The 25,024-nt window shown below is 42.2% G+C and overlaps 1 protein-coding gene across 12 annotated transcripts in view; it reads left to right on the top strand.

The window, feature by feature from the left end:
- The window catches only part of PPP1R9A (protein phosphatase 1 regulatory subunit 9A), a 343,573-nt gene continuing 336,646 nt past the window's right edge, over positions 18,098–25,024 (top strand). For 3 of the 12 annotated variants that reach the window (XM_018047402.1, XM_018047405.1, XM_018047398.1), the window contains exons 1-2: positions 18,098–18,320; positions 20,510–22,118. In XM_018047402.1, the coding sequence (XP_017902891.1) occupies positions 20,727–22,118 (1,392 nt within the window). In that variant the 5' untranslated portion in view covers positions 18,098–18,320; positions 20,510–20,726. Of the gene's footprint in view, positions 18,321–18,716; positions 18,765–19,018; positions 19,227–20,509; positions 22,119–25,024 lie in introns of those variants that run through there. The other 9 variants (XM_018047406.1, XM_018047403.1, XM_018047409.1 and 6 more) reach the window with 7 other exon arrangements.

Genomic DNA, 25,024 nt, shown 5'->3' with positions numbered 1-25,024 from the left:
TGCAGCCATGAAATTGAAGTTAAAAGATGTTTTCTCCTTGGAAGAAAAGCTATGACAAACCTAGACAGCGTATTAAAAACAGAGACATCACTTTGCCAACAAAAGCCCGTATAGTCAAAGCTATGGTTTTTCCAGTAGTCATGTACAGATATGAGATTTGGACCATAAGGAAGGCTGAGCACTGAAGAATTAATGCTTTTGAACTGTGGTGTTGTAGAAGACTCTTGAGACTCCCTTGGCCAGCAAGGAAATCAAACAAGTTAATCCTAAAGGAAATCAACCCTGAATATTCATTGGAAGGACCAATGCTCAAGCTGAAGTTCCAATACTTTGGCCACTGGATGAAAAGAGCCTACTCATGGAAAAGACCATGTTGCTGGGAAAGATTGAGGGCAGGAGGAGAAGGGGCGACAGAGAGTGAGATGGTTGGATGGTATCACCAATTCAATGAACATGAGTTTGAGCAAACTCTGGGAGATAGTGAAGGACGGGGAAGCCTAGTGTGCTACAGTCCATGGAGTTGCAAAGTCAGACACAACTTAACGACTGAACAACAACATATGGGTTACCAAAATAATTAGCTGAGGAAGATTAAGACGTCATCTTGGAGATTATTTTTTTAAACTAAACTAAAAAGAAATAATTAAGATCTCTTCCTGAACTTTGCTTGGCACAATGAACTTATTTTGCCGTGGGAATGAGAGTTAATCATTGTTAATAGATTTTCCTTTTCATACTTTCTCCTCTTCTTTTTCCTTATTTATTCATATTTTCTCTGGGACACTAGAAATGCAACTTTGCATATTTCCTATATTACCAGTATCATTGGTAAATATTCATGTGTCCCTATATGTACAGGTTATTATTTTCCCTTTTTAAAATTCAGTTTCGTGAAGCACTCTAGGCCATTGTGCACATTCTTTAGTTTAAATTGTTTCTAATTAGAGTATTAGCCTCATTAGCTTTTTTATAATGCCCTGGAGCTGTTCGGTTCCATTAGTGTTTTTTAAAAAGGGCTAATCTGGAGGAAAAAAAAATCAGAGCATCTGACGTCCATAGTCTTGCACAGTCTGCAAAGCTACTTTACTTCTCAAATAAGGACATTTTTGTTTGTGTTGATGTCTACTTTCATGGTAACACATACTCACTATTAAAATATATAAGATAGATAATCTGGACCAATGAAGCAACATGAACTCAATGATAGTTTTGCCTTTTGCCCTGCCTTTTACCACCACAAGAAATAAGCTTTCTTGGTGTAGCAGCCACTCTATTATCAGGAGCTCTTTCTCGGCCAATTTCCAGGTCAAGGCCTGCTAAAATCTTCTGAGGAGCCAAACAGTTTAAATACCCTGCAGTTAAATTAAGCAGCTCTATTCAAGTAAACAACAGTAAAGGTGATATTACCTCCACAATTCTTTTAACAATTCATGAATTCTCAGCCAAGGTGGATGAACTCATCTAATCGCCATGGTTAAAACAAATGGAGCTTAGATTCTGCTAGTTTTTTCTTCTTCACCCACAAAATTTAATTTGCCGTTTTCTTTTTAATGGAAGATATTAGGGAGGAGAAGGCTTTGAATTGTTATGAGGCTGGTTCATATTCCCGCCCTGGCTTTATTAATAGCTTTAGGGAGATTATGCAGTGTTCTGAGTTTTAGAGGGTTTTTTTCCTCTACATGCATACCATATAGACATATTGCAGGAACTGATATAAGAGCCAACGTAACAGGCTTAGTACAATGCCTAGCATGCACATTGCTCTTAATACATAAAAGTAGTTACTTTTTAGCAAGAGAACAAATATTGATATAAGTGAATGTTTATGTCTTTCTTCCCTCACTCCCTCCTAATCCTTGTTATTTTTTCCTCCAAACTAGAACAGGTGCTTCCCTCTCTGCCCCTTCTCCTATCTCCGTGATCTCCATACCCATCTCTTCCCCCAGCTATCTGACGGAGTCCAGTATTTGCCACCTTAGCTTTGCTCTTCCTGTTTATGTGCTTTTTTTTTAGAACATCCTGACTCTATTGTTATCAAAACATATCTTTTCTTTGTATTCCATTCATTGCCATATCCTATGTGTTTTATGGGCTTCCCTGGGGGCTCAGATGGGAAAGAATCTGCCTGCAATGCAGGAGACCTAGGTTTGATCCCTGGGTCGGGAATATACCCTGGAAAAGGGAGTGGCTACCCACTCCAGTATTCTTTCCTGGAGAATTCCATGGACAGAGGAGCCTGGCAGGCTACAGTCCATGGGGTCACAAAGAATTGGACACAAATGAGTGACTAAGGCTAACTAATTGGCTCATTGGTTACCAGTCAGACCAGCAGAGGGTCATGCCCTTTATTGCTTCTTTAATAGAGCATAGTGGAAAGTTCTGATTTAAAGCTAGAATGGTCATTAGCTAGGGCCTGGGGCAAGTATGTAGGAAGGTCAGTCATGTGGGTAGGGTATAGGTGAATCAGGCACTGGTCCAAGGAGTTGTACAGAGAGCAAGAGAACAACCACCTTGAATGGCCTGATCCTATGCTCCATCCCTACAAACCCCTACAACTCTTACAATCCTCGTCCCCTGCTCTTTCACCATGTCCCAGAGGTCACGTAGGTAGAGGCACACTGTAACCAGATGCCATACATACATTACAGACAGCAGCAGCCACAGAGTATCACAAGTAAGATGCCTAGTGTGCTAAATCCAGTCATTCACCAGGATATGGGCAAATTCTGGAGCCAAGTACTTACCAGGTCCATGGAGAGGAAGTCAGTGGTGGCAGTGCCCTGTCCAGTGACAAGGAAAATAAGGCCACCCCTGGTTTTTGCAAACGCAGAGACCTCCATGGGAAGAGGAAGGCCTTGCTTTGAAGGAAATATTCCATTGGCCTTGCCAGGAACTAACAGTTACATGATAGTTCTGACTGCATTGTTTTGTTGAGTGCAAATAGGGCTAGACCCATTAGATTTTCCCAAACAAAGACAGTTAATCCCACTAGTCGGACCTGTGTGTTCAGAAGGCAGGCTGTTCCACTCCACACCACGTAGGGCAGAGGGGCTCATGGGGTGTCAAAGTTTATGAAGTGTTTTACAGTAATGGTCCCAGACAAGGGCTCTTCGTATGTATTGACAGGAAGATGGGACGAGTCCTTCCCCCTCATTGTCAGTCATCCCCACATGGTCACATTAGCTTAGGGTGTGTTAGTTAGAACGTACCCTAACACCCTCACACACACACAAACCAAAATGGTTTAAAGACTTAAATATAAGACACGACACCCTTAAAACTCACAGTAGAGCACGTAGGCAAAACAATCTGCCATAAGTCATACTGATGTTTTCTTTGTTCAGTCTCCCAAGGCAAGAGAAGCAAAAGCAAAAATAAATTAACGGGACCTAATCAAACTTATAAGCTTTTGTACAGCAAAGGAAACCATAAATAAAAACGAAAAGATAACCTATGGACTGGGAGAAAATATTTGCAAAATAACGTGACCAACAAGGGCTTAATTTCCAAAATATACAAACAACTCACACAACTCAACAGTAACAAAAAACAAACAAGACAATTGAAAAATGGGCAGAGGACCTAAACAGATATTTCTTTAAAGGAGACATACAGATAGACAAAGGCATAGGAAAAGTGCTCAACATGGTTATCACTATAGAAATGCAAATTAAAATTACAACAAGAGGAACTTCCCTGGTATTCCAGTGGTTGAGACTTCAGCTTCCAACGCAGGGTAGTTACATCCCTGGTCTGAAAGTTAAGATTCCACTTGCCTCAGCAAAAAACCCAAAACATAAAATAGAAACAATGTGGTACCAAATTCAATAGACTTTAAAAATGGTCCACATCAAATCAAGATCTTTAAAAAAACTACAATGAGATTCCACCTCACAACTGGTCAGGATGGCCATCATTAAAAAGTCCACAAATAACAAATGTTGGAGAGGGTGTGGAGAAAAGGGAGCCCTCCTACATTTAGTTGGGAATGTAAATTGGTGCAGCCACTAGCAAGAACAGAAGAAGAAGATTCCTCAAAAAAGCAAAGAAGAAGAAGATTCCTCAAAAAAGTAAAGTGTTGCCATATGATCCAGCAATCCCACTTCTGGGCATACATTCAGACAAAACTTGAATTTAGAAAGATACATGCGCTGCTGTGTTCACAGCAGCCCTATTGACAACAGCTAAGACCTGGAAACAAACTAAATGTTCATCAGCAGATAAATGAATACAGAACATGTGGTGCATATGCATGATGAGGTGAACCGAATACACAGTGGAACAGAAAGAGTGAAACAATGCCATTTGCAGCAACGTGAATGGACCCAGAGATTATTATACTAAGCGCAGTAAGTAAGAAAGAGAAAGACAAATACCACACAATATCACCTATATGTGGAATCTAAAATATTATACAAATGAACTCATCTACAAAACGAAAACAAACTCACAGACATAGAGAACAGACTTTGCTGTTGCCAAGGGCGAGAGAGAAGAGAGATGGAGTGGAAGTTTGGGATCAGAAGGTGTAAAGTACTGGATAAACAAGAGGCTACTGTGTAACAGTCGGAAAACGTGGCTTTAGTCTTCCTCTCTTAAGAAGGTAATGGTAGGCAAACTTAGACCCACCCAGCAATTCATGTTCCAGTATTTTATCCTCTTGGCAAATGCAGGAGACACAAGAGACACGGGTTCGATCCTGGGGTTGGGAAGATCCCATGGAGTAGGAAATGACAACTCACTCCAGTATTCTTGGTTGGAGAATTCCATGAGGAATTCGCTGGAGAATTCCAGAGGACCCTGGTGGGCTACAGTCCATAGCGTCGCAAGGAGTAGGACACTACTGAGCGGCTGAGCACGCATACACACATTTTATCCTATTTGAAACGACCCAGATGGTAAATGAATTCTCTTCATTTAACTTAGTTTAGTTGCAAGTTAGCAAAATCTAGAGAGACATTCCCAAAACATAATTAAGATTCCTATACAGTTTTTAAAGGCCTTTCCCCGGCCCCCCTTCACTCTTAGAGATGGCAGAGGATTAAAGTTCCTGAGCACCCAAGCAGATCATTTACATCTCAAAAGCACAAGAACAAAAATATCAGTTCCTTCTAAAAGCTAACTTCCTCTATCGGGCATTCGCAAGAGCCAGTTTTAGAATGGTAAAAGATTATCATATTGGCCATTTTCAGGGCTTCCTCCCCACCATCTTCCCGCCTCTAGATAGCCCATTCAGTTTAAAGAAATAACAGTAATAAACAACATTACTTATCACTCACTCATATGCACATGCCTCACTTTCAGAGGAACAGGAATCAGCATTCAAGTTCGCCTTCACCTGCACTGTTATTAGCTCAGCTTCTGGGGCCTTTCTCAGAGTAAAAAGCAACCACCAGCCCACAGCTGTGGCCACCACCTTTGGTCTCCAACATCTCTTTTCGCTCCCGGATGGCGGCCAACATCCTCACAATAGCCTTAGGGGTGTCTCTGAGTTCTCAGTACTCTCCTGGAGGCCCCACTCCTCACTGACAGTCACCAGAGGGCCCTACGTATTGTGCGCAGCCACCCTGGGATTACCCCTGCGACTTTTAGGCTCTACATGCTAGGGGGCCGTGCCTGCAACTTTCCACTCCCCACCTTCTTTCCTGACATCTTGGGCTTATGGGAGCTTCCTGGGTCTTCTGGCTGTTCTGCTAATTGTTGCCGCAGGCCTACAAGCCCTGTGTCTATGAATCTATGCAGCTTCAAGACCGAAGAAAGAGCCTGGAATCAGCAACACAGACATCAATGGTTTCGTGAATGGAGAACCTTGCACGTCTGAAAAAGTCCTGGAGGGACACCCAACTGTGTGCAGGCAGACTGCATGGGGCATCTGGGTGGAGGGGCAGGTTTGCAGTTACAGGGGGAAGTGAGGTCAGGTGGGATCATTGGTTACCAGGGAAACCAGCGGAGGACATGCCCCTCACTTCCTCTTTGATCAGTAATCAGGAGGAGATGTTCTGATTTAAAGTTAGAAGGATCATCAATTGGGACCTGGGGCAAGCATGTAGGAAAGTCAGCATTTGAGTAGGGTGTAGATGAAGCAAAGGCTGTACTGAGAGTAAGAGAATAGTCACCTTGAGTGCCCTGACGATGCAAGTCCAGAGGAGAAGTTATAATCACCATAGCCAGTCCAGTCACTGAGGTACTGATGGATAGGCAAGCCTCTCGTGTGAACCTCATCAGGGAGGAAAAACTTTTCCTCTATTCCCTTATGTTCAGTACTAGGGGCCTACGAATTAAACAAATAAAAGACAGATTAGCAGGAGAAACGGCACACACTTTTTATTAATATTTACATGCATGGGAGTTCACAGAAAAGAAGTGAAACTCCTAGAAATGGTTACACCCGGGGGCTTGTATACCATATAAACAAAAGAATAGGAGATTGGGGCTTCCATTGATGATAAATCCTAGGAGTGATTAGGAAATGAGTTAGGTAACTAATGGGAGATAGGGGGTATTTTTGTAAGGTTTGTTTATGAAAACTTATCTAAACGTATCCATCTGTGGTGATGAGTCACTCACTTCCTGGTATGGAGTAGGAGAGGAGGTCACAGGGAGGGGAAGAAATACCTTCATAAAGGAAATTTTATGCCTGCTTTTAGGCAGAGAGCAGGGGAAGCTAAAGGGGAGGCTAAAGAGCTCTTCCTGCCTCTGTTGATTGTCGGTTGCCCTTAGTTCAAAAGGGACTTCCCTGGTGGTTCAGATGTAAAGAATCTGCCCGCAATGCAGGAGACCCAGGTCCAATCCCTGGGTGGGAAAAAGCCTCTGGAGAAGAGAATGGCAACCCGCTCCAGTATTCTTGCCTGGAGAACCCCATGGAGAGAGGAGCCTGGTGGGCTGCAGTCCATGGGGTCACAAAGAGTTAGACACAACTGAATGACTAACACTTCTGCTCAAAAGAATCCTTATGTCAAAGAAGCATATTTTAGGGTGGCCAAGCCTGATCTTCTTCAGCCTGAGCCAACCGGCATGTAAACAGATGTCTACCCAAGCAGAAACTTACTCAGCCAGATCTTGCTTTCATGGTATGCTCACCATAACCTCATAAATGTTATTAATATAAACTATAGATCTTTAAAATGCAGACTAGTAAGTCCTCTTTCCAGTCTGTCTCTGGAGATCTTGATCTGCATTGCCAACAAGCATTCAAGGTGATTATTACGCATTTTAAAAATTGAGAACTCCACCAGTGTACCTTTGGCAAGTACATATAATGAAACAAGCCACAGTTTTCTTACAAAGAACTTTTACCAGATTTTCAGTCAGTCCTGAATAATGAGTCAGAAGTTAACATCCTGAAAGTAATTGGAATTCTTCTCCCTAGAGTAAAAGAGATTGCTAGGCATCCTGCTATTTTACTTTTACCAGTTCTGGAAGCTGACATTATAAACAGAACCAAGCTGGGTTCTATTTTAAGACATATCAGCATCCCCCAGAGAGTTCTTAAAAATCCTGATTCTCAGGTCACACCCCAGAACAATGAAATCAGGACCTTTTGGAGTGGACCCAAGCATTTTTCAAAAGCTTGCCACGGGATTATAGTATGTAGATACATACTGTAGACGCATTTAAGAATCAGTGTACTAGAGTCATAGTACTCAACCCTTATTATTAGAATGCAATTATTAGAATGACCCAGGGAGGGTTTCCTGGAGATCCATTCCCAGAGATTTCCATTTAATTATCCTTGGAGTTACCCTAGTTGTACAATGAACGGCCCATGTTGAGAACAAAGACCATAGAGCCACAATTCAAAGTGAGAAGGAAGAAGGGTGGTAAGGAGAGAAATTTACTTTCAGATTTGAAACATAGAAGGGAGAACGGGAAAGTGGAGGATAGGGTTTAGAGTTTCAGATTGAGAAAGAGGCTGCTGCTGCTGCTGCTAAATTGCTTCAGTTGTGTCCGACTCTGTGCGACCCCAGAGACGGCACCCCACCAGGCTCCCCTATCCCTGGGATTCTCCAGGCAAGAACACTGGAGTGGGTTGCCATTTCCTTCTCCAATGCATGAAAGTGAAAAGTCAAAGTGAAGTCGCTCAGTCGTGTCCGACTCTTCGGGATCCCATGGACTGCAGCCTACCAGGCTTCTCCATCCATGGGATTTTCCAGGCAAGAGTACTGGAGTGGGGCGCCATCGCCTTCTCCGGAGAAAGAGGCTAGTTTACACCAAATGATCCGGCATAAGCAGTGTAATATAGAAGTGAGTAAACAGTTCAAATATCCTAGTTCTGAATGCACAGTCCTTCTACTTGAAAGACTGAGCAATTCTATACTCCAGGCTTTAGAAAGGCATCTATTCTTACTTTTTATCAACACCAGGTGTCTTTTTAAACAGCATAAGAAATGTTAGAAAAATTTTATTGCTCTTTAAGATATATGGTTGGCTAGGAAGACTGTGCTTCCCAGGTGGCTCAATGACAAAGAATCCGCCTGCCAATGTAGGAGACGTGGGTTCCACCCCTGGTTGGGAAGATCCTCTAGAGAAAGGAATGGCTCCACTGTTCTCGCTTGGAGAATCTCAAGGACAGAGGCAGCCTATAGTCCATGGAGTCACAAAGAGTTGGACATTACTGAGCAACTGATACTTACACTTCTATCAAAGTTAATTGTGTATTTGATTTCTACACGGTGAACCTACATGGTGAACCAGATAGTAATTTATTGGAAGCATTTTATATTTTTATTGATCCCTCTATTATGAATTGTTTGTTCCTTATATTTCTTAGTTTTTATATACCTGAACATATGGCTAGGATCTTGCAGAGAAGTCATATTTTCCATAGTTGGAGAAATTTCATTTAAAGCAAAATTAAAATCATAGCATGCATCGACCTTGTGATTTGAAAATCCCACAGAAGTGATCAAAATGGTTTCAATAATGTGATGACAATGTACAAATGTTTTGGAAAATGTGCCTATATATAAATATGTGAGTTTCTGGGTCATCACTTACTTGAGAGTATCTCGGTGTCAGTTTTAAGCTTAGTGTTAGGTTTTTTAAAATGCGTTTGCTGTTTGGAAAATGATCACATAATAAATGACTTTCATTTATGCATCTAAATGGCTCATTTGGTCTTGGTCCAACTGTCCTTTGGGTGAGCATGTGGTGGTCTATCATTTGGTTCTGTGTTGCTGGTCTTGATTAATTTCTGAGGCTCTTGAGATGAGCTCAAGTTTATGAATTTGCAAAATATGTACACTTTGCATAAATTATATTACAGCACACTGTACTCAAATATAAGTAATTTATCATAAGAAAATTTTCAGGCTTCACAAACTAACATCAGAATAGATTGTTAGCTTCTAGAACAAAGCAAAAAAAAAAAAAATTAAATCCACAAAGTTCAACTGAGTTAAAGCTATATCAGGTCAAATTTACATTTTTGGCTAAGATTACATTTTGTTTTTGTTTTTGAAACTATAACTCCCTTCTAAAATTTTAATATAAACTCAATTTCACCTCTCAATGATGTGTTTGTTTCTATTCTCAGTATCATAAAATATGAATTTCATTTCCATTGAGAATCCAGCTAGGCATTAAACTACTTTCACCTGTTCACTCTACTTTTATGGTATTCACAAAATAAATATGAGGTTTAGATTATTGTTCAAGTTTTGTCACACTCCTATAAGGAAATAAATCGTATTCTGACTTTTCTTCATAGACATATACCATTTTGGTAAGAAAAGAAAGCCCATGGCTTTCTTTTAAAAATAATGTACTATAAGGGAACAAAAGTTAGGTTGTAGGCCAGGTAATTACTTTCTTTTCCTTAGAAGACTTTTATTAGACCATAAATATATAAGAGCATTTTTTTTAATTGGAGGATAGTTGCTTTATAATATTTCCGCTGTCTGTTATACATCAACATGAATCAGCCACAGGCATACACACATCCCCTCCCTCTTAAACCGCACCCCCTTACCTCTCACTCCACCCACCCCTCTCGGTTGTCACAAAGCACCGGGTTTGAGCTCACTGCGTCATACAGCAAATTCCCACAGACTATCCATTGTACATACGGTAAAGTGTACATCTCAGTGTTCTTCTCCCAATTCAGTCTCCAATTTCAATACCCTTTGCTTCCCCAACTGTGTCCACAAGTCTGTTCTCTGTATCTGCATCTCCATCACTACTCTACAAATAGTCTCATTAGTACCATCCCTCTAGATTCTGCACATATGCATTCATGCACAATACTGGCGTTTCTTTTTCTGACTTACTTTTATATTAGGCAGGTTCATCCACCTCATTAGAGCTGACTCAAATGCATTCCTTCTGGTTGAGTAATATTCCATTGTATATCTGTACCACAACTTCTTTATGCATTTATCTGTCGATGGATGTCTAGTTTGCTTCCATGTCCTAGCTACTGTAAATAGCGCTGCCATGAACATTGGGGTACATGTGTCTTTTTCAATTATGGTTTTCTCAGGATACATGACCAGTTTTGGGATTGCTGTGCTCAAAGTCTTCCAGAAAATTGCAGAGAAAGGAAAACTCCCAAACTCATTCTACAAGGCCACCAGCACCCTGATACCAAAACCAGATAATTATTAAAGTAGAATTTAACAGTACTTTGCTCAACTGTACAAAAATCAAGAGCAGGATTCAGACACAAGATTTTGCAGACACACTGGTCTCTTTATTTTACCTATATCAATACCTTTTAAAAAACCTAACATGTTATACTTTCAGTTTGAAATTTTGTTTTCTTCTAAGAACAACAGCTTACTTCTTGGAAGGAAAGTTATGACCAACCTAGGTAGCATATTCAAAGGCAGAGACATTACTTTGCCAACAAAGGTCCGTCTAGTCAAGGCTATGGTTTTTCCTGTGGTCATGTATGGATGTGAGAGTTGGACTGTGAAGAAGGCTGAGCGCCGAAGAATTGATGCTTTTGAACTGTGGTGTTGGAGAAGACTCTTGAGAGTCCCTTGGACTACAAGGAGATCCAACCAGTCCATTCTGAAGGAGATCAGTCCTGGGTATTCTTTGGAAGGACTGATGCTGAAGCTGAAACTCTAGAACTTTGGCCATCTCATGCGAAGAGTGGACTCATTTGAAAAGACCCTCATGCTGGGAGGGATTGGGGGAAGGAGTAGAAGGGGACAACAGAGGATGAGATGGCTGGATGGCATCATCGACTTGATGCACATGAGTTTGGGCAAACTCCGGGAGTTGGTGATGGACAGGGAGGCCTGGCGTGCTGTAATTCATGGGGTTGCAAAGAGCTGGATGTGACTGAGCGACTGAACTGAACTGAAGAACAAGAGCAACAACAACAAAAAGCTGGGAAAGTATGTGATCCATATCACACAGTTTGTAGTACCTTAATCAAGAGAGAAGGAAGTAAATGGCAACCTACTCCAGTATTCTTGCCTGGAAATCCCATGGACAGAGGAGCCTGGTGGGTTACAGTCCGCAAGGTGGCAAGAGCTGGACATGACTTAGTGACTAAAATCACCATGATCAATCAAGAAGAGTGGTGTCCAACTCTTAGTGAGTCTGTGAACTATACAGTCCATGTAATTCTCCAGGCCAGAATACTGGAGTGGGTACCCTTTCCCTTCTCTAGGGGATCTTCCCAACCCAGGGATTGAACCAAGATCTCTCACATTGCAGGCAGATTCTTTACCAGCTGAACAACAAGGGAAGCCCAATAATACTCGAGTGGGTAACCTATCCCTTCTCCAGCAGCTCTTCCAGATCCAGGAATCGAACTGGGATCTCCTGCATTGCAGGCAGATTCTTCACCAACTGAGCTACCAGGGAAGACCAATCAAGAAGAAACTAACTCTAAATCCAGCAACATTTCCGAATACAGTAACAAGTGTTGGGAACTGTCGTAAGGCGAGAACAAGAGGATTGGTTGTTTAATATCTGCCCACTAATTAGGATAAGTTCTTGTTCATAATTCATACAGTTTAAAAGATTTACATGTATAAACATGCGATTCAAACTTCACTTGAAACTGTTGGGTTAATGGTAATTGACAAGACTCTAAAGTGGACATCAGAATCATGGCTAAGACCCTACAGAAAATGTGCTAACAACTTCAGAGCAAATTTTTTATTTCTAAAAGCATATGACCACATCTACAAATGAAATATACTAGTGTTTTCTTAAAATGCAGCTAGCTACAATTTGAATTTTGTGTGAAGTGGGACAATAATGGACCTTCTCAAGATGGTTTTATCACTAGAACTAGACTGGAAATTGAAATAAAATCACAGAACTCTCCTGTTTAATTGGAGACAAATAGAGGTGTTTATCTACTTACTTTAATAATTAATTCATCAAGGCTAACGCCAAGGAGTGAAGAAGCTACTGAGATACTTTTGTTATTCTTTGATATTAACCCCCCCCCATATTTTCACAATTAAGACTGCTTTGGACAACTATTTCCCCCAACAATTGTGTGCAAAGAACTATGCTATTTTATAGCTCAAGAACTAGGCTTAGCATCTCTAGGGGAATAAAAGTACTGAATATGAATTTCAGTAAAAGGTTTTCAATTTGAACTGTTGACACTCTGCTACCTGTTCTCTCAGCGAAGGATCAGTGTGTCTCTCTCATTTGTTTCAGTCTTAGGATAATGAATTATTCTGAAGCACAGTAGACAACATGCCGATCGCAAGGATGCCTGAATTCAGGTGTGCCCTGTGGGTGGAGGATTGGCAGGTGGAAGACCACTCCTGGAATCCTTCTACCAGAGAGGCTAATCTGCTGAAAGTAAAATGCGTTTCTGGAGAGACAGATAAATACCTAACACTTGTTTAGAAACATGCCATTTTCACCACTATAAAACTGAAAACCGAAAAGAATTGGTATAGCAGCTATTGTTTCAACCTGAGAAGCAGTGACGGTCATGAAAACACCACACCAATGTCTCATCTAACAAATCTCTTGGTTTGGGGTGTTTTGCGTGAGCAACCAAAACCGTAAAAATAGGGAAAAAAGAGAAAATATATCACTTTTAGCCTAAAGGTACCGTGCAAGTCTACTGTGGATTATTTGTAGAGCTAATAAGTTAATCATAACTTAAAAATGACTTTAAGAAATCCCAAGAAGTTCTATAGTTTATTACTTGCAACAAATAAAAGTACTCAAACTTATCATGAACCAAGTTTAGGCTGAAAAGCCAAGATACTAGATATATTGTAGAATGAGAAATGAACCAAAATGATGGTATGATTTTCAACGGCATGCCCAAACCATGAATGTAGGTAGAAATTCATACTGAATCATTATCAATTTATTTAGACAGAAATGATACCTCATAGATTACAAAATCCATTTATGGATTTAAGCTTAATTTTATAACTAGCTTGACAAAAATCAGAGATTACAGATATCTCTGATGATTTCTGAAGGTAAGCCTGGCGACTCTATCACGATTTTAGAGAAATATATTTTACTGCTACAATGAAGTATGTGTGAAATATTGTAAGACTAAAAAATAACAGTTTTTACCTTTAAATAGGGATGGTTATTTTAAAAGATGGACCTCTAAGGTGCAAGAATATCATCTGCATCGGAAGATGACGATGCACTCTGAAATTCACAAACGTAAAATAAGCAGTTATAACTAACGTTTTGTAAACAAGTGACTCATTACTGTCAACACACTTTCTTATTAATACTGGTACAGAAACAACAGTATGAGTGAAATATCCTTTTATGCTAGAGTTATGGGTAAAACCAGGGCTTCCCAGGGGGCACTAATGGTAAAGAACCCACCTGCCAATGCAGGAGACCTGACTTGGGTTTGATCTCTAGGTTGGGAAGGCACCCCGGATAGGAATGGAATTGCTCTTCCCTTACTTTGCTTATTTCATAAAAAAATTACTCTAGGACTCCCCTGGCGGCACAGTGGATAAGAATCTGCCTGACAGTGCAAGGAACATAGGTCTGATCCCTGATCCAGGAAGCTTCCACATGCCTCAGAGCAACTAAGGCCCTGTGCTAAAACTACTGAAGCCTGCATGCCCTAGAGCCTGCTCGGCACAACTGTTGAGCCTGTAGGCTGCAGCTAATGAAGCCTGTATGCCTACAGCCTGAGCTCTGAAATAAATGAAGCCACTACAATGAGAACTCCAGGCACTGCAGCAAAGAGTAGCCCTCACTTGCTGCAACTAGAGAAAGCCCTCATGCAGCAACGAAGACCCAGCACAGCTACCAATAATAAACAAGTAAATAAAAATTATTCTAGAGAACTCCATGTTTGTTCTATTCTTTTCTCTCCCTTTATGAACTTCTGGTAACACACCATCAGCCAGGTGCTTTCATGCTATAAATCAAGGAGTGATGAGCTGTTTCAGACTCAGCTTAGTCAATTTTCTCTCATTTTAAAATTTGATTCAGACTTGATTTAGGCTTAATTTCACAATTACACCCAATATTTCACTTTCACATATGAATAATTTAATTATTTGAATAGATACTCAGAATATCCATTATGAAAACTGAAAAAATTACATTGATAAAACCCCTAAAACAAGGTAGAATACATTTTGTACTTTTTATTGTACTAATCTTATGGTCCTTTCTTATTAATTGCATTATTATTGGTTACAAAGGAAATAAGAATAACAGCCCACAATATTCTACATGATTTGTAAAACAAATCACATATGAAAATAAAAATTCCCATCTTCTCCAAATATATTGCATTTTGGATGTCTTGTATGTTAGTACTAAACTCCACCTAACACTGACCAGGGATTCCTTGGTGGCTCAGTGGTAAGCAATCTGCCTACAATGTAGGAGACATAGGAGACGTGAGTTTGAGCCCTGGGTCAGGAAGATCACCTGGAGAAGGAAATGGCAACCCACTCCAGTATTCTTGTTTGAGAAACCCATGGACAGAGGAGCCTGGTGGGCTACAGTCTGAGAAAAAGTCAGACCGGACTTAGCTACTAAACAAAAGCACTGCCCCAGTCCCTTTTCAATTAGCAAATGCAAAATTTATGACCTCTTATCCCCTACACATTAATGATCTATTGAACTAAGTTTTGACCCTTCAGTTCAGGTCAGTTCAGTCGCTCAGTCATGTCCGACTCTTTGTGACCCCATGAATCGCAGCACGCCAGGCCTCCCTGTCCATCACCAACTCCCGGAGTTCACTCAGACTTGCGTCCATCGAGTCAATGATGCCATCCAGCCATCTCATCCTCGGTCGTCCCTTCTCCTCCTGCCCCCAATTCCTCCCAGCATCAGAGTCTTTTCCAATGAGTCAACTCTTCGCATGAGGTGGCCAAAGTACTGGAGTTTCAGCTTCAGCATTATTCCTTCCAAATAAATCCCAGGGTTGATCTTCAGAATGGACTGGTTGGATCTCCTTGCAGTCCAAGGGACTCTCAAGACTCTTCTCCAACACCACAGTTCAAAAGCATCAATTCTCCTTATAAAGTCAAAATACCTTTCCTAATTTAGAGAAGTGCAAATGTTGTCTGTGATGGCACCATTCAATAGAAATTTCTGTGATGAAAATGTTCCGTATTTATCCTGTTCAATAGGGTAGCCACCAGCCACATGCAGTTACTGAATCTTTCAAATGTGGCTAGTGGGGCTAAGGAACTCAATTCTCTTACTTATTTTTTTAAGTGTTAAGTTTTGTTTATTTTTGGCTTTACCAGGTCTTTGTTGCTGCCCGAGCTTTTCTTTAGCTGTGGAGAGGGGGGCTACCTTCTATAGCAAGAGTTTCTCACTGCAGTGACTTCTCTTGCGGAGCACAGGCTTTATTTAGGGCTGGCAGGCTTCAGTAGTCGCGCCCCCTGGGCTTTGGAGCACAGGCTCAGTAGTGGCGCACTGCTTTAGCTGGCTCAAGGCATGTGGGATCTTCCCAGATCAGGGATTGAACCTGCGTCTCCTGTGTCAGTAGGCAGATTCTTTACCACTGAGCCTCCAGGGAAGCCCAGAACTTAATTTTAAATTGTATATGATTTAAGTTAAATAACCACATGTATTGGATTAGTTAGTAGTGGTCTAGTAGTCCCTTCAAACATTCAGATAAGTGTTAGAAATGGAAGGTGGATAATGGGCAAGCCAGGAATCTAAAATTATGTTTTAAAAACTCTGTCATTCATCCCTTCACTATGAATTTTTCCAGAAGGTTCATATTAAAAAAAAAAAAAAAAGAAAAGAAACCCAAACCAACCGAATTCTTTAGGCTGCTTTTCTGCATGAATCATCTTTTTGTAAAGAGGTGTAAGACTGGTTTTGTTGCCAAATCTGCCCCCTCATCTACAGATAGAACTCAGTGATTAGGTTCCTGCATTTATTTAAGTTATTCTCCTAAAAAACATGGTTTCCATACTGCAAATAAATGACAGGAACTTTTCCACTCATTTACCCCAGACTGCACAAATGTTCTTTCCAAAAGTGGAGACTGGAACCACAGCCCCCTCACATTGCCTGTTACATCTGTTTATGCTTATAGAAGTGACATCCACGTCGTAGACAGAGAATGCCAATTCCTTGGGAAAGCACCCAGAATTTGGTGAGGCTTGAAGAAAAAAACTCCACTGTTCAAAATAAGAGATACATAGAATTGAGTAGCGACAAAGCTCTTTTGAAATTAAATGAGAAAAGATTTTGCTTCAAGAGTATATAGCTTCTGTGTACAGACTGGCCAGAGTTCATATGTAGCTATACTCACTTTCTAGTGATAAAGCTGTGTGCTCAGTCATTCAGTTGTGTCTGACTCTTGGCAGCTCCATTGACTGTAGCCTATCAGGCTCCTCTGCCCATGGAATTTTCCAGGCAAGAATATTGGAGCAAGGTGCCATTTCCTTCTCCAGGGGATCTTCCCAACTCAGGGATCGATCCCTGTTTGCCTGCATTGCAGGCAGATTCTTTACCACTGTGCCACCTGGGAAGCTCTAGTGAGAAAGCCGTAGGTAAGTTACAAAACCTAAGTCTGTCTTCCCATCTGTAAAAATGCAGGTAATAATGGTTCCCTTGGAAAAACTCATGTAAGGCTTTAAAATGGACAAAAAGATTATTGAGTGTCCTTTCAATGGAATGCTGGATGTTATTACAGCAGTAGTCACCAATCTTTTTGGAATCAGGGACTTGTTTAGTGGAAGACAGTATGTCCAGGGACTGGATTGAGGGTGATGGTTTCAGGATGATTTAAATGCATTATGTTTACTGTGCTCTTTATTTCTATTACTTCACTTTATTTCTATTACTTCAGCTCCACCTCAGATCATCAGACATTAATTAGATCCCTGAGGGAGGCTGGGGACTCCTGGGATTCTTCATGGTTCTACAGTACTTTGCACCTTTGCCTGCATTTGACTATAGACTTTTTACCATTCTATAAGCCCTAGAAACTTAAGGCACCTGTAAATGGCTCTTATCTGTAGAAATACAAAATCATTTTGTTCCTGAAGAGATACAGTTGATTACTACCCTGTATGGGAGATAATTCAAAACATTACATTTTGGTCCCTTATTAACCAGTTTTACCTCTTTTCTGATTTTCCATAAAGTTTTGTTCTTCACATTGTCATTTGGACGGGTTATATCTTGGTGTTCCCTCCCTAATTGATGAGTCAAATAACATTTTTGACACATCTTCATTTTACATTTGTATTAGAGTATATTTTTACCTTCTTGAAAAATTATCCTTAAAAGTTCCTACTCCATTTTTTTTTTTTTTTTTTTGAGGATTGGTTTAAAGGTCTCTATTGACAGTCATGATAGATCTTATATTTTGCAGGAAGGCTGTAACACTTGCTGTATTTTTGATGGGGAAAGGAGGGGGTACTGAGCATTTATAAAAGGGGTGGGGGGTTGGGCGGGAGTCTGAAAAACTCTTTCCTGACGAGAAAGCCAGAAGAGTTCCTCCTCTCTCTCTTTTTAGCAGTGGCGCCTTGAGGTCAAGGTGGGTGTTAGGTGAGGCGCCGCGGCCTAAGTGGCGGCCATTCTGGATCTAGGCCTAGGGATTGGCCTTGCAGGCCAGGAACGTGGCCCAGGGTTTTAGATGCCCTGGGGTCATGGAGTTAACTGCAGACTCTCTGGGATGGGGCCCCAAGAACCCAGTTCTCGCGGCACCAAGACCCGAGCCGAAGGGCAGGCCGTGCCCCAAGCCCGAGGGGCTCTTCGCCCACGGCGCGGGGCTGGGGGCGGGGTGGGGCGGCCTCGCCTCGGGCCGGTGCTTTTCGCCCTCCGTTGGCCGCCAGAGGCTCCCTCTCTCCCTCTCCTGGGATTTTGCTGCCGGGCTCCCTCTCTCTGCGGCCCTAGAGTTAATCCCATCAGCCGAGGTGAGGCACCTGTTACCCCGGGCCTTCCTCACCCCCGCGGCCTCTCCCCCATTCCACCTCGGCTCCGCGGCCGGCCAAACGGCCCGGCGCGCGCGGTCGCACGTGGGCGAGGCCCCTGCCCCGGCCGGGACCCCCGCCCCAGGCCGGCCCGCGGGTGCGAGCGCCTCGGGGCCCGGGCCGCCGCCCGCCCGCAATGGCGTTGGGCAGTGCAGCGCGCCTCCCCGGGCCGCGCTCCGCGGGCCGGGCGCGCGTGGGGGCCGCGGCGCGAGTGGAAGCGGCCGCCGCAGCCGCCCTCCGCGCTGCGCCGTGAGGAGCGGGTGGAGGGGCGGCGAGCGGGCCGGCGCCGAGCCGAGTTGCGGCCACCGCGGGGCGGGGGGCGCCTCGGAGGAGGGGGTGGGAGCCACGGCCGCCTGACCCTCCCCGCCGGCGGCGGCTCCGGCTCGGGTAAGGGGGAGGCTGTGCGCGGGGCGAGGAGTTGGGGAGGGTGGAGATGAGGAGGGAAAAATCGGGATGTACAAAGGCTGAGTTGCAGGCTGAGGGTGGGGGTGGGTTGCGGTTGGGGAGCGATAGGTTGAGGATCAGAGGCATTATCAGTGGGATCTATTGTCTCCTGGCACTCTGGGACGAAAAACAAAGGGATTTATTAGCATTACCCTGTCATTTTTTCCTTTTTTTTTTTTTAAATGTGGCTGGGGAGCTCGGCTTTCCCCGAGCCACGCCGGCATCCGCCTGGCAGCCGCCCGGAGCCGCAGCCAATGTGTTAGGACTTCAGGTGCTTCTTGGCACAAAGCTAGTCCGCGACCTCCTACCATAGCGCTTGGCGTCACCTGCTCTCCCGGCCCTGCCCCTGCCCGGGGGCCGAGGGATTGCGTCCCGAACCAGGCTTGGGAATCGGCTGCCTCTCAAGTTGGTGTTATTTATGTTTGTCTTTTGTGAGGGCAGGTTTTGAATCCCCCGGCGGCCCCATCGCCCCCGCCCCCGCCTCTTCGGGGTTTGGAATTGGCGGGGGCGGGAGTGGGGTGTGAGGGTGGGGGTGGGGGAGTAGGGTGTGAAGGCTGAAACAAATGTTAGGGTAGAAGGAGATTGTCGATGCCTGACAGAAAAACAGGCTCCACACTCTGAAGCCTTTCTTGTTTGTCTGCATGGGCCATGCATGCGTGCTGGGCCAGGAGCCGAGTTTGGTAGGAGACGGTTTCAATGAAAGTGTGTGCTTCCTCATCTGATGGAGCGTGCGGGTGATAGGGCTCGGCCTAATATTAAAAAAACAAAACAAAACAAAAACAAAATGAAAAATCTTTAGAACTACAGTGTCTGCTCCACAGCGGATCTTGAAGTATTTGCTGGCATATTGATGTAAAATCCAGCTGTGGGCTTGAGGAAACCGGCCAGCATGCATTGCGTTGTATTCTGAGCTTGTAGTAAGTTAGAGGCAAGTGTAATAAACAAATCAGGGCTGTGAAGAGAGGTTTCATGGTCTGTTTACCTTCTGATCGTCACGTTCTCATACATTGATTCCCATGATATTGTATATCCCACTCTATAATTAATAATGTTCACTCTTAGGAAACTTCCAAATATTTGATATGGTTCTGAACTTGGAGTGAAACTTACTGCCATTTAAGAACGTTATTATGCTTGTTTTGGTCTGAAATTGCACTAGGGTTGCTTTGGGGCTGATATAGACGAGAATATCGGACCAGAAAGAATGGAATAAGCCGCTGTAGGCATGTTTTGGAGTTTGTAAACATAGATTCTGAACTTTTAATTATGTTTGTACAAAAAGAATAAGTTCTGCTTGATGTGGGGAATCTCAAGTGAATTTCATTTTTCTGGATAGTTTGATGATTTTTTAAAGATCTGGGGACAGCTGGTTTCTTTTAAGGTCATTCACAAAACCAACCAAAACTGGGGCTGAAGTATTGCTTTCAAGTGTACTTATGTGTCACTTGTATGTGTGTGTGTGATTTTGGTGTGTGTGTGGGGGTCCTCAAGTTATGTTTGAAACAGTTTTGTTACCCAAGATTGATCAGAGTTATTACTTTTAAATTCTTGACTTTGAAGTTTCCAGTTCAAAAAGTAATTTCTTAGTTGACATGTGGCTAAGCCACTTTGAAAAATGTATTAATAGTTGACTAAGCATAAATTCAAATAAGTAAATGAATTCAGAAATTCATTCTTTTCTGTTACAGATGAACCTGTAGTCTTGCTTTGAAAAAGCCATTTTGTGTAACTCTTGACTGAATAATTTCCTAATACACCTGTTGGGAGGATCACTGACACAGTATGCCATTTGAGAGGTGCTTTTTCTTGACCAGATACTGGTGATTAGAGAAGAGAGGTGTTTTGTTTTTTTGGTTTTTTTTTCTTGATCATTATGAACATTGGCTTTTCACCCCTGAAGTAAAAATGTTGAAAACTGAGTCTTCGGGTGAACGTACCACGCTCAGAAGTGCCTCTCCTCACAGGAATGCATATAGAACTGAGTTCCAGGCATTGAAAAGTACCTTTGACAAACCCAAGTCAGATGGGGAACAGAAAACAAAAGAAGGTGAGGGCTCCCAGCAGAGCAGGGGGAGGAAATATGGCTCCAATGTCAACAGAATTAAAAACCTATTTATGCAGATGGGTATGGAACCCAGTGAGAATGCTGCGGTCATTGCCAAAACAAGGGGCAAGGGACCCTCATCCCCTCAGAGGCGAATGAAGCCCAGAGAGTTTCTGGAAAAAACAGATGGCTCGGTTGTGAAGTTGGAGTCCTCTGTTTCCGAACGAATTAGCAGATTTGACACAATGTACGATGGCCCTTCATACTCTAAGTTCACAGAAACTCGCAAGATGTTTGAGAGAAGTGTGCATGAGTCAGGACAAAACAACCGCTATTCCCCAAAGAAGGAGAAAGCTGGAGGGAGTGAACCTCAGGATGAATGGGGTGGTTCCAAGTCCAACCGAGGCAGTACTGATTCCTTGGACAGTCTTAGCTCCCGGACCGAGGCTGTCTCCCCAACTGTGAGTCAACTGAGTGCAGTATTTGAGAACACCGATTCCCCCAGTGCCGTCATTTCCGAGAAGGCTGAGAACAACGAATACTCAGTGACTGGGCATTATCCCCTGAATTTACCATCTGTTACCGTTACAAACCTTGACACTTTTGGACACCTGAAGGATTCTAGTTCTTGGTCTCCTCCAAGCAAGCACAGTGACGATGCAGAGGATGCTCGGAAGAGTAGCACAAGCCCAGGGCTAGAGGTGGCTTCGAAAAGTACCTCTCTCGCGTCTGTGCCCAGTGAGGAGGCGCGGCAGAGCACGGCAGCCGAGGACCCCGCATCTAACCAGGAGCCTCCCGACAGAACTGACAGACACACCCCTGAAGAACCTGGTGCTGAAAGCGAGGCAGTGCCAGAGCCTGAAATCCCTTCACCACAGAACGAACCTTCAGAAGACGCAGAAGCTCGTTTGGTGGAGAGTGAGGCAGCAATGCAACAGAAGAGAGAACTTGCAGGTGGTGATTTCACCTCTGCTGATGTATCTAGGTTCGCTTGTGAAAAGGAAGTATTTGAAGAGCCGCATCATTTTGGCAGCTCCCATGTTTACATGCACAGTGACTATAATGTGTATAGGGTGAGATCCAGGTATAATTCAGACTGGGGAGAGACAGGTACTGAGCAGGAGGAGCAGGAAGATAGTGATGAAAGCAGTTACTGTCAGCCTGATGTGGAATGCTCAGAGATCGCTGGATTGCCAGAAGAAGAGGACATCCCGGCAAACAGGAAAATTAAGTTTAGTAGTGCTCCGATTAAGGTAAGTATATTTTCTTAGTTTGTTTTTGGAGTTGTTGTCCCCCCCCCCCAAGTTTTTTTCTTAGTATTTGGGCCTAACTCTACGTAGACGAGGACTGACAACTGTAAAAACTACCAGGTTGTTGATACACATATGTTGTCTGGTGATTTGAAGAGTTTGGAGTTTTGAGAGCTATTTCTGGATGTGCTTTGTAGTTGTGTAAATAGCAATATTGAAGTTGAAGAAGTTTGGGGATTGTGAGATACATACCAGTGGACTGGAGTATGAATAATACGAACCCTGAAAACCAGGAGTGTTAGTTTGAAGGAGAATTACTTCTTTAACTAGTTTCACTTGAAATTATCCATAAATAATATAATTATCTAAATGTAAACCCTGTAGGATTTGAGGGATCATGTACAAAGGGAGAGTCATGATAACCTTGAAATAATATTCTTTATTTACTTGCTTAAAAAATCTGAGTTATCCCTTACTGAAGTGTAAGTGGATTGTGAGGAATGCTGGAACTTTTTATTTTTTTGTACTGCTCCTTAATAGTGAATGTTTGATTCGTGGAAATACGTTAGCGGACTTAACTACTTAAATTGGAAAGCTGTGACTCTAAATAGCTTTGAGTTCAGAAGTTGTTATATGGCTTTAAAATGGAATTGTTTGAAAGGATGTTAAATTGATTTGCCATTCATGGATTTCTTTTTACCTCTTAAAAACTGGATAAATGCCAGTTGAATTCAGATGCTCTATTCTAATGACTTCACTTAGTTAACATTTAGAATAGAAGAATAGCACACACACACAAAAATACATCCGCAGTGAGTGGTGAAACATTATTAGCTGATAGTGGCAGTGGGGCAGGAGGTGTTTGGTTGAGTATCATCCTGGAGTGCTTTTTCAAAGTGTCTTTGCCCATCAGCTGAGTGCCAAGGTGCTGGCATGCCCTCTTAGGGGAATCTGGAGAGCTGTGGTGGCAGAGTATGTAGTTTGCAACCACTTTCTAGGGACTTTTAGCTCACACAGTGTGTGTAGATGATAGATTTGGAATTAGATATGTCATTTTCTTAAATTTTCTCCTCAAAATCTAAGCCACTGTCTATTGTTATTTCCATCTTATAAAACTTTCATAGAGGCTGTAAGATATGTTATTTACATAACAAAGATAAATATGACCCTTCTGTAACTGTGAAATTCCTTCTTGAAATAAGCTAATAATCTGTGAAATTATTTACTGGTGTTAACAGGCAAACTTGCCTTTCAGTTGTGTAAAGCAGAGTTTTGGGTCAGAATGGGCCATGTCAAGTTAAACTATGTTTAAAATAACTTCTGGAGCTATGAATCTAGTTTCTAAGGAAACTCAATTTCTTTGCTGCTCTTTTCCCACCTCCCTTTGTCATTCTCTCCCCTACCCCCAAGTTGTAGGCACCCTCCTTAGAGGTACCTTTCCCTCAGGCCCGTCCAGCCAACTCCTAAATTTCATTGTTCAAGTCCCCTTTGCAAGTGCTCTCATTTGAGCATCATCTTTCTACCCCTTAGGAAGAAAGCAACAAGATTAAATTGTTACACATCCAGCAAGGCAGGAATAACTGAAATGAACTCTTCAAGGAGTTTGTTAAAACCAGTGACCAACTCCCTAATGGGGAATAGCAGCTTACTAAAATTTATCAACCCAGATGGAGCACCAGCCTTGAATTTGGGTTCTGTGCTGCACAAAACATAGCTACAGTTATCGGTTGAATGGATTTTAAAGGATTTATGACTGAAACTTGGATGTTCATCTGTGAACAAACCAGGGTTTAGGGTATGATATTTCGAAGTTGAAGTCATTTCTTTTCTGCCATTGCTTATAACAATAAGCGTCTTGACACTTAATTTGCACACTGCAGACTGTATTTCACATAAGAAGGAATGAAATAGAGTGCATACGTTTAATGCTTTCCATTGAGAGCATGGATCAAGCATCAGATTTGTGAAAGATAAGGCGCTGCGTTTTAGTGGGCAGTTAACTGTACTAGTTGGAGTGGAATCAGTCTGTGAACAGAAGATACATTCTTAGCCCTTTGTAATGAATGAGACGATTACTCTTTTTTTGTTCCCATTGTTTAACATGTAAGTGGATTCACTTGGAAATCTTGAGAGCTACTTTCCCACTGGTGGTGGTGATGATGGTAGTGTTTAGATTATTCTCCAATTAAGATTTTTGCCTCAGAGAGTGGTAATAATGTTTATTGAATGCTTGTCAGATGTCTACTCTCATGCTGTTAGCTGCAGAGGACACAAAAATCTATAAGGTTACCTCTTCCTCTATGAGCTTGTGGAGTCAATTCTTAAACACATGGCATTTAAAACCCATGAAACACAGTGTAAAAACCTGTGCGGAAGTGTCTAATGTCGTTTGAGTACTTTAGCCGTTTTTGGCTATACTAAATGTGTGGTGTGAATAGTATTCGATAGGTCATTTGGAAGGGAATACACTCAGCCATTCTCTCTGGGTGTTTCCTTATTCTTTTTATAAATATTTCTTTATTGGAATGGGAAGTTATGTGCTTTCCAACATAAATCTTTTCCTTTGAAACATAAACACATTCCCTGTTTCAGAAGTAATAACAAGCATATTCCTTGCAGAAATGATCTTTAGAGCTTTTACATTCTTTTCCTGATGCTCTCACCTTATTCTTCACTAAACATTCTCAACACTTTGGCCTCCTGTTTCATAACTTGTTTATGACCTTTATGTATGTGACAGTGTCCAGTTTCTATTTTAGTTCTTCTGTAGATGTTATAAATTGATGTTTCCCTAAGATGTCTTAATCTGGACCTAGAAAAATGTCAAAATAATAGCTGATCTTTCCTGTGTATGTATATCCTTTATATATAATTGTTGATGACTTTTAGAAATGGTCAGATTGTTTCTT

The sequence above is a fragment of the Capra hircus genome, chromosome 4 (assembly GCF_001704415.2).
Source record: "Capra hircus breed San Clemente chromosome 4, ASM170441v1, whole genome shotgun sequence".
NCBI lineage: Eukaryota > Metazoa > Chordata > Mammalia > Artiodactyla > Bovidae > Capra > Capra hircus.
This window is presented reverse-complemented; position numbering and strand designations above follow the sequence as displayed.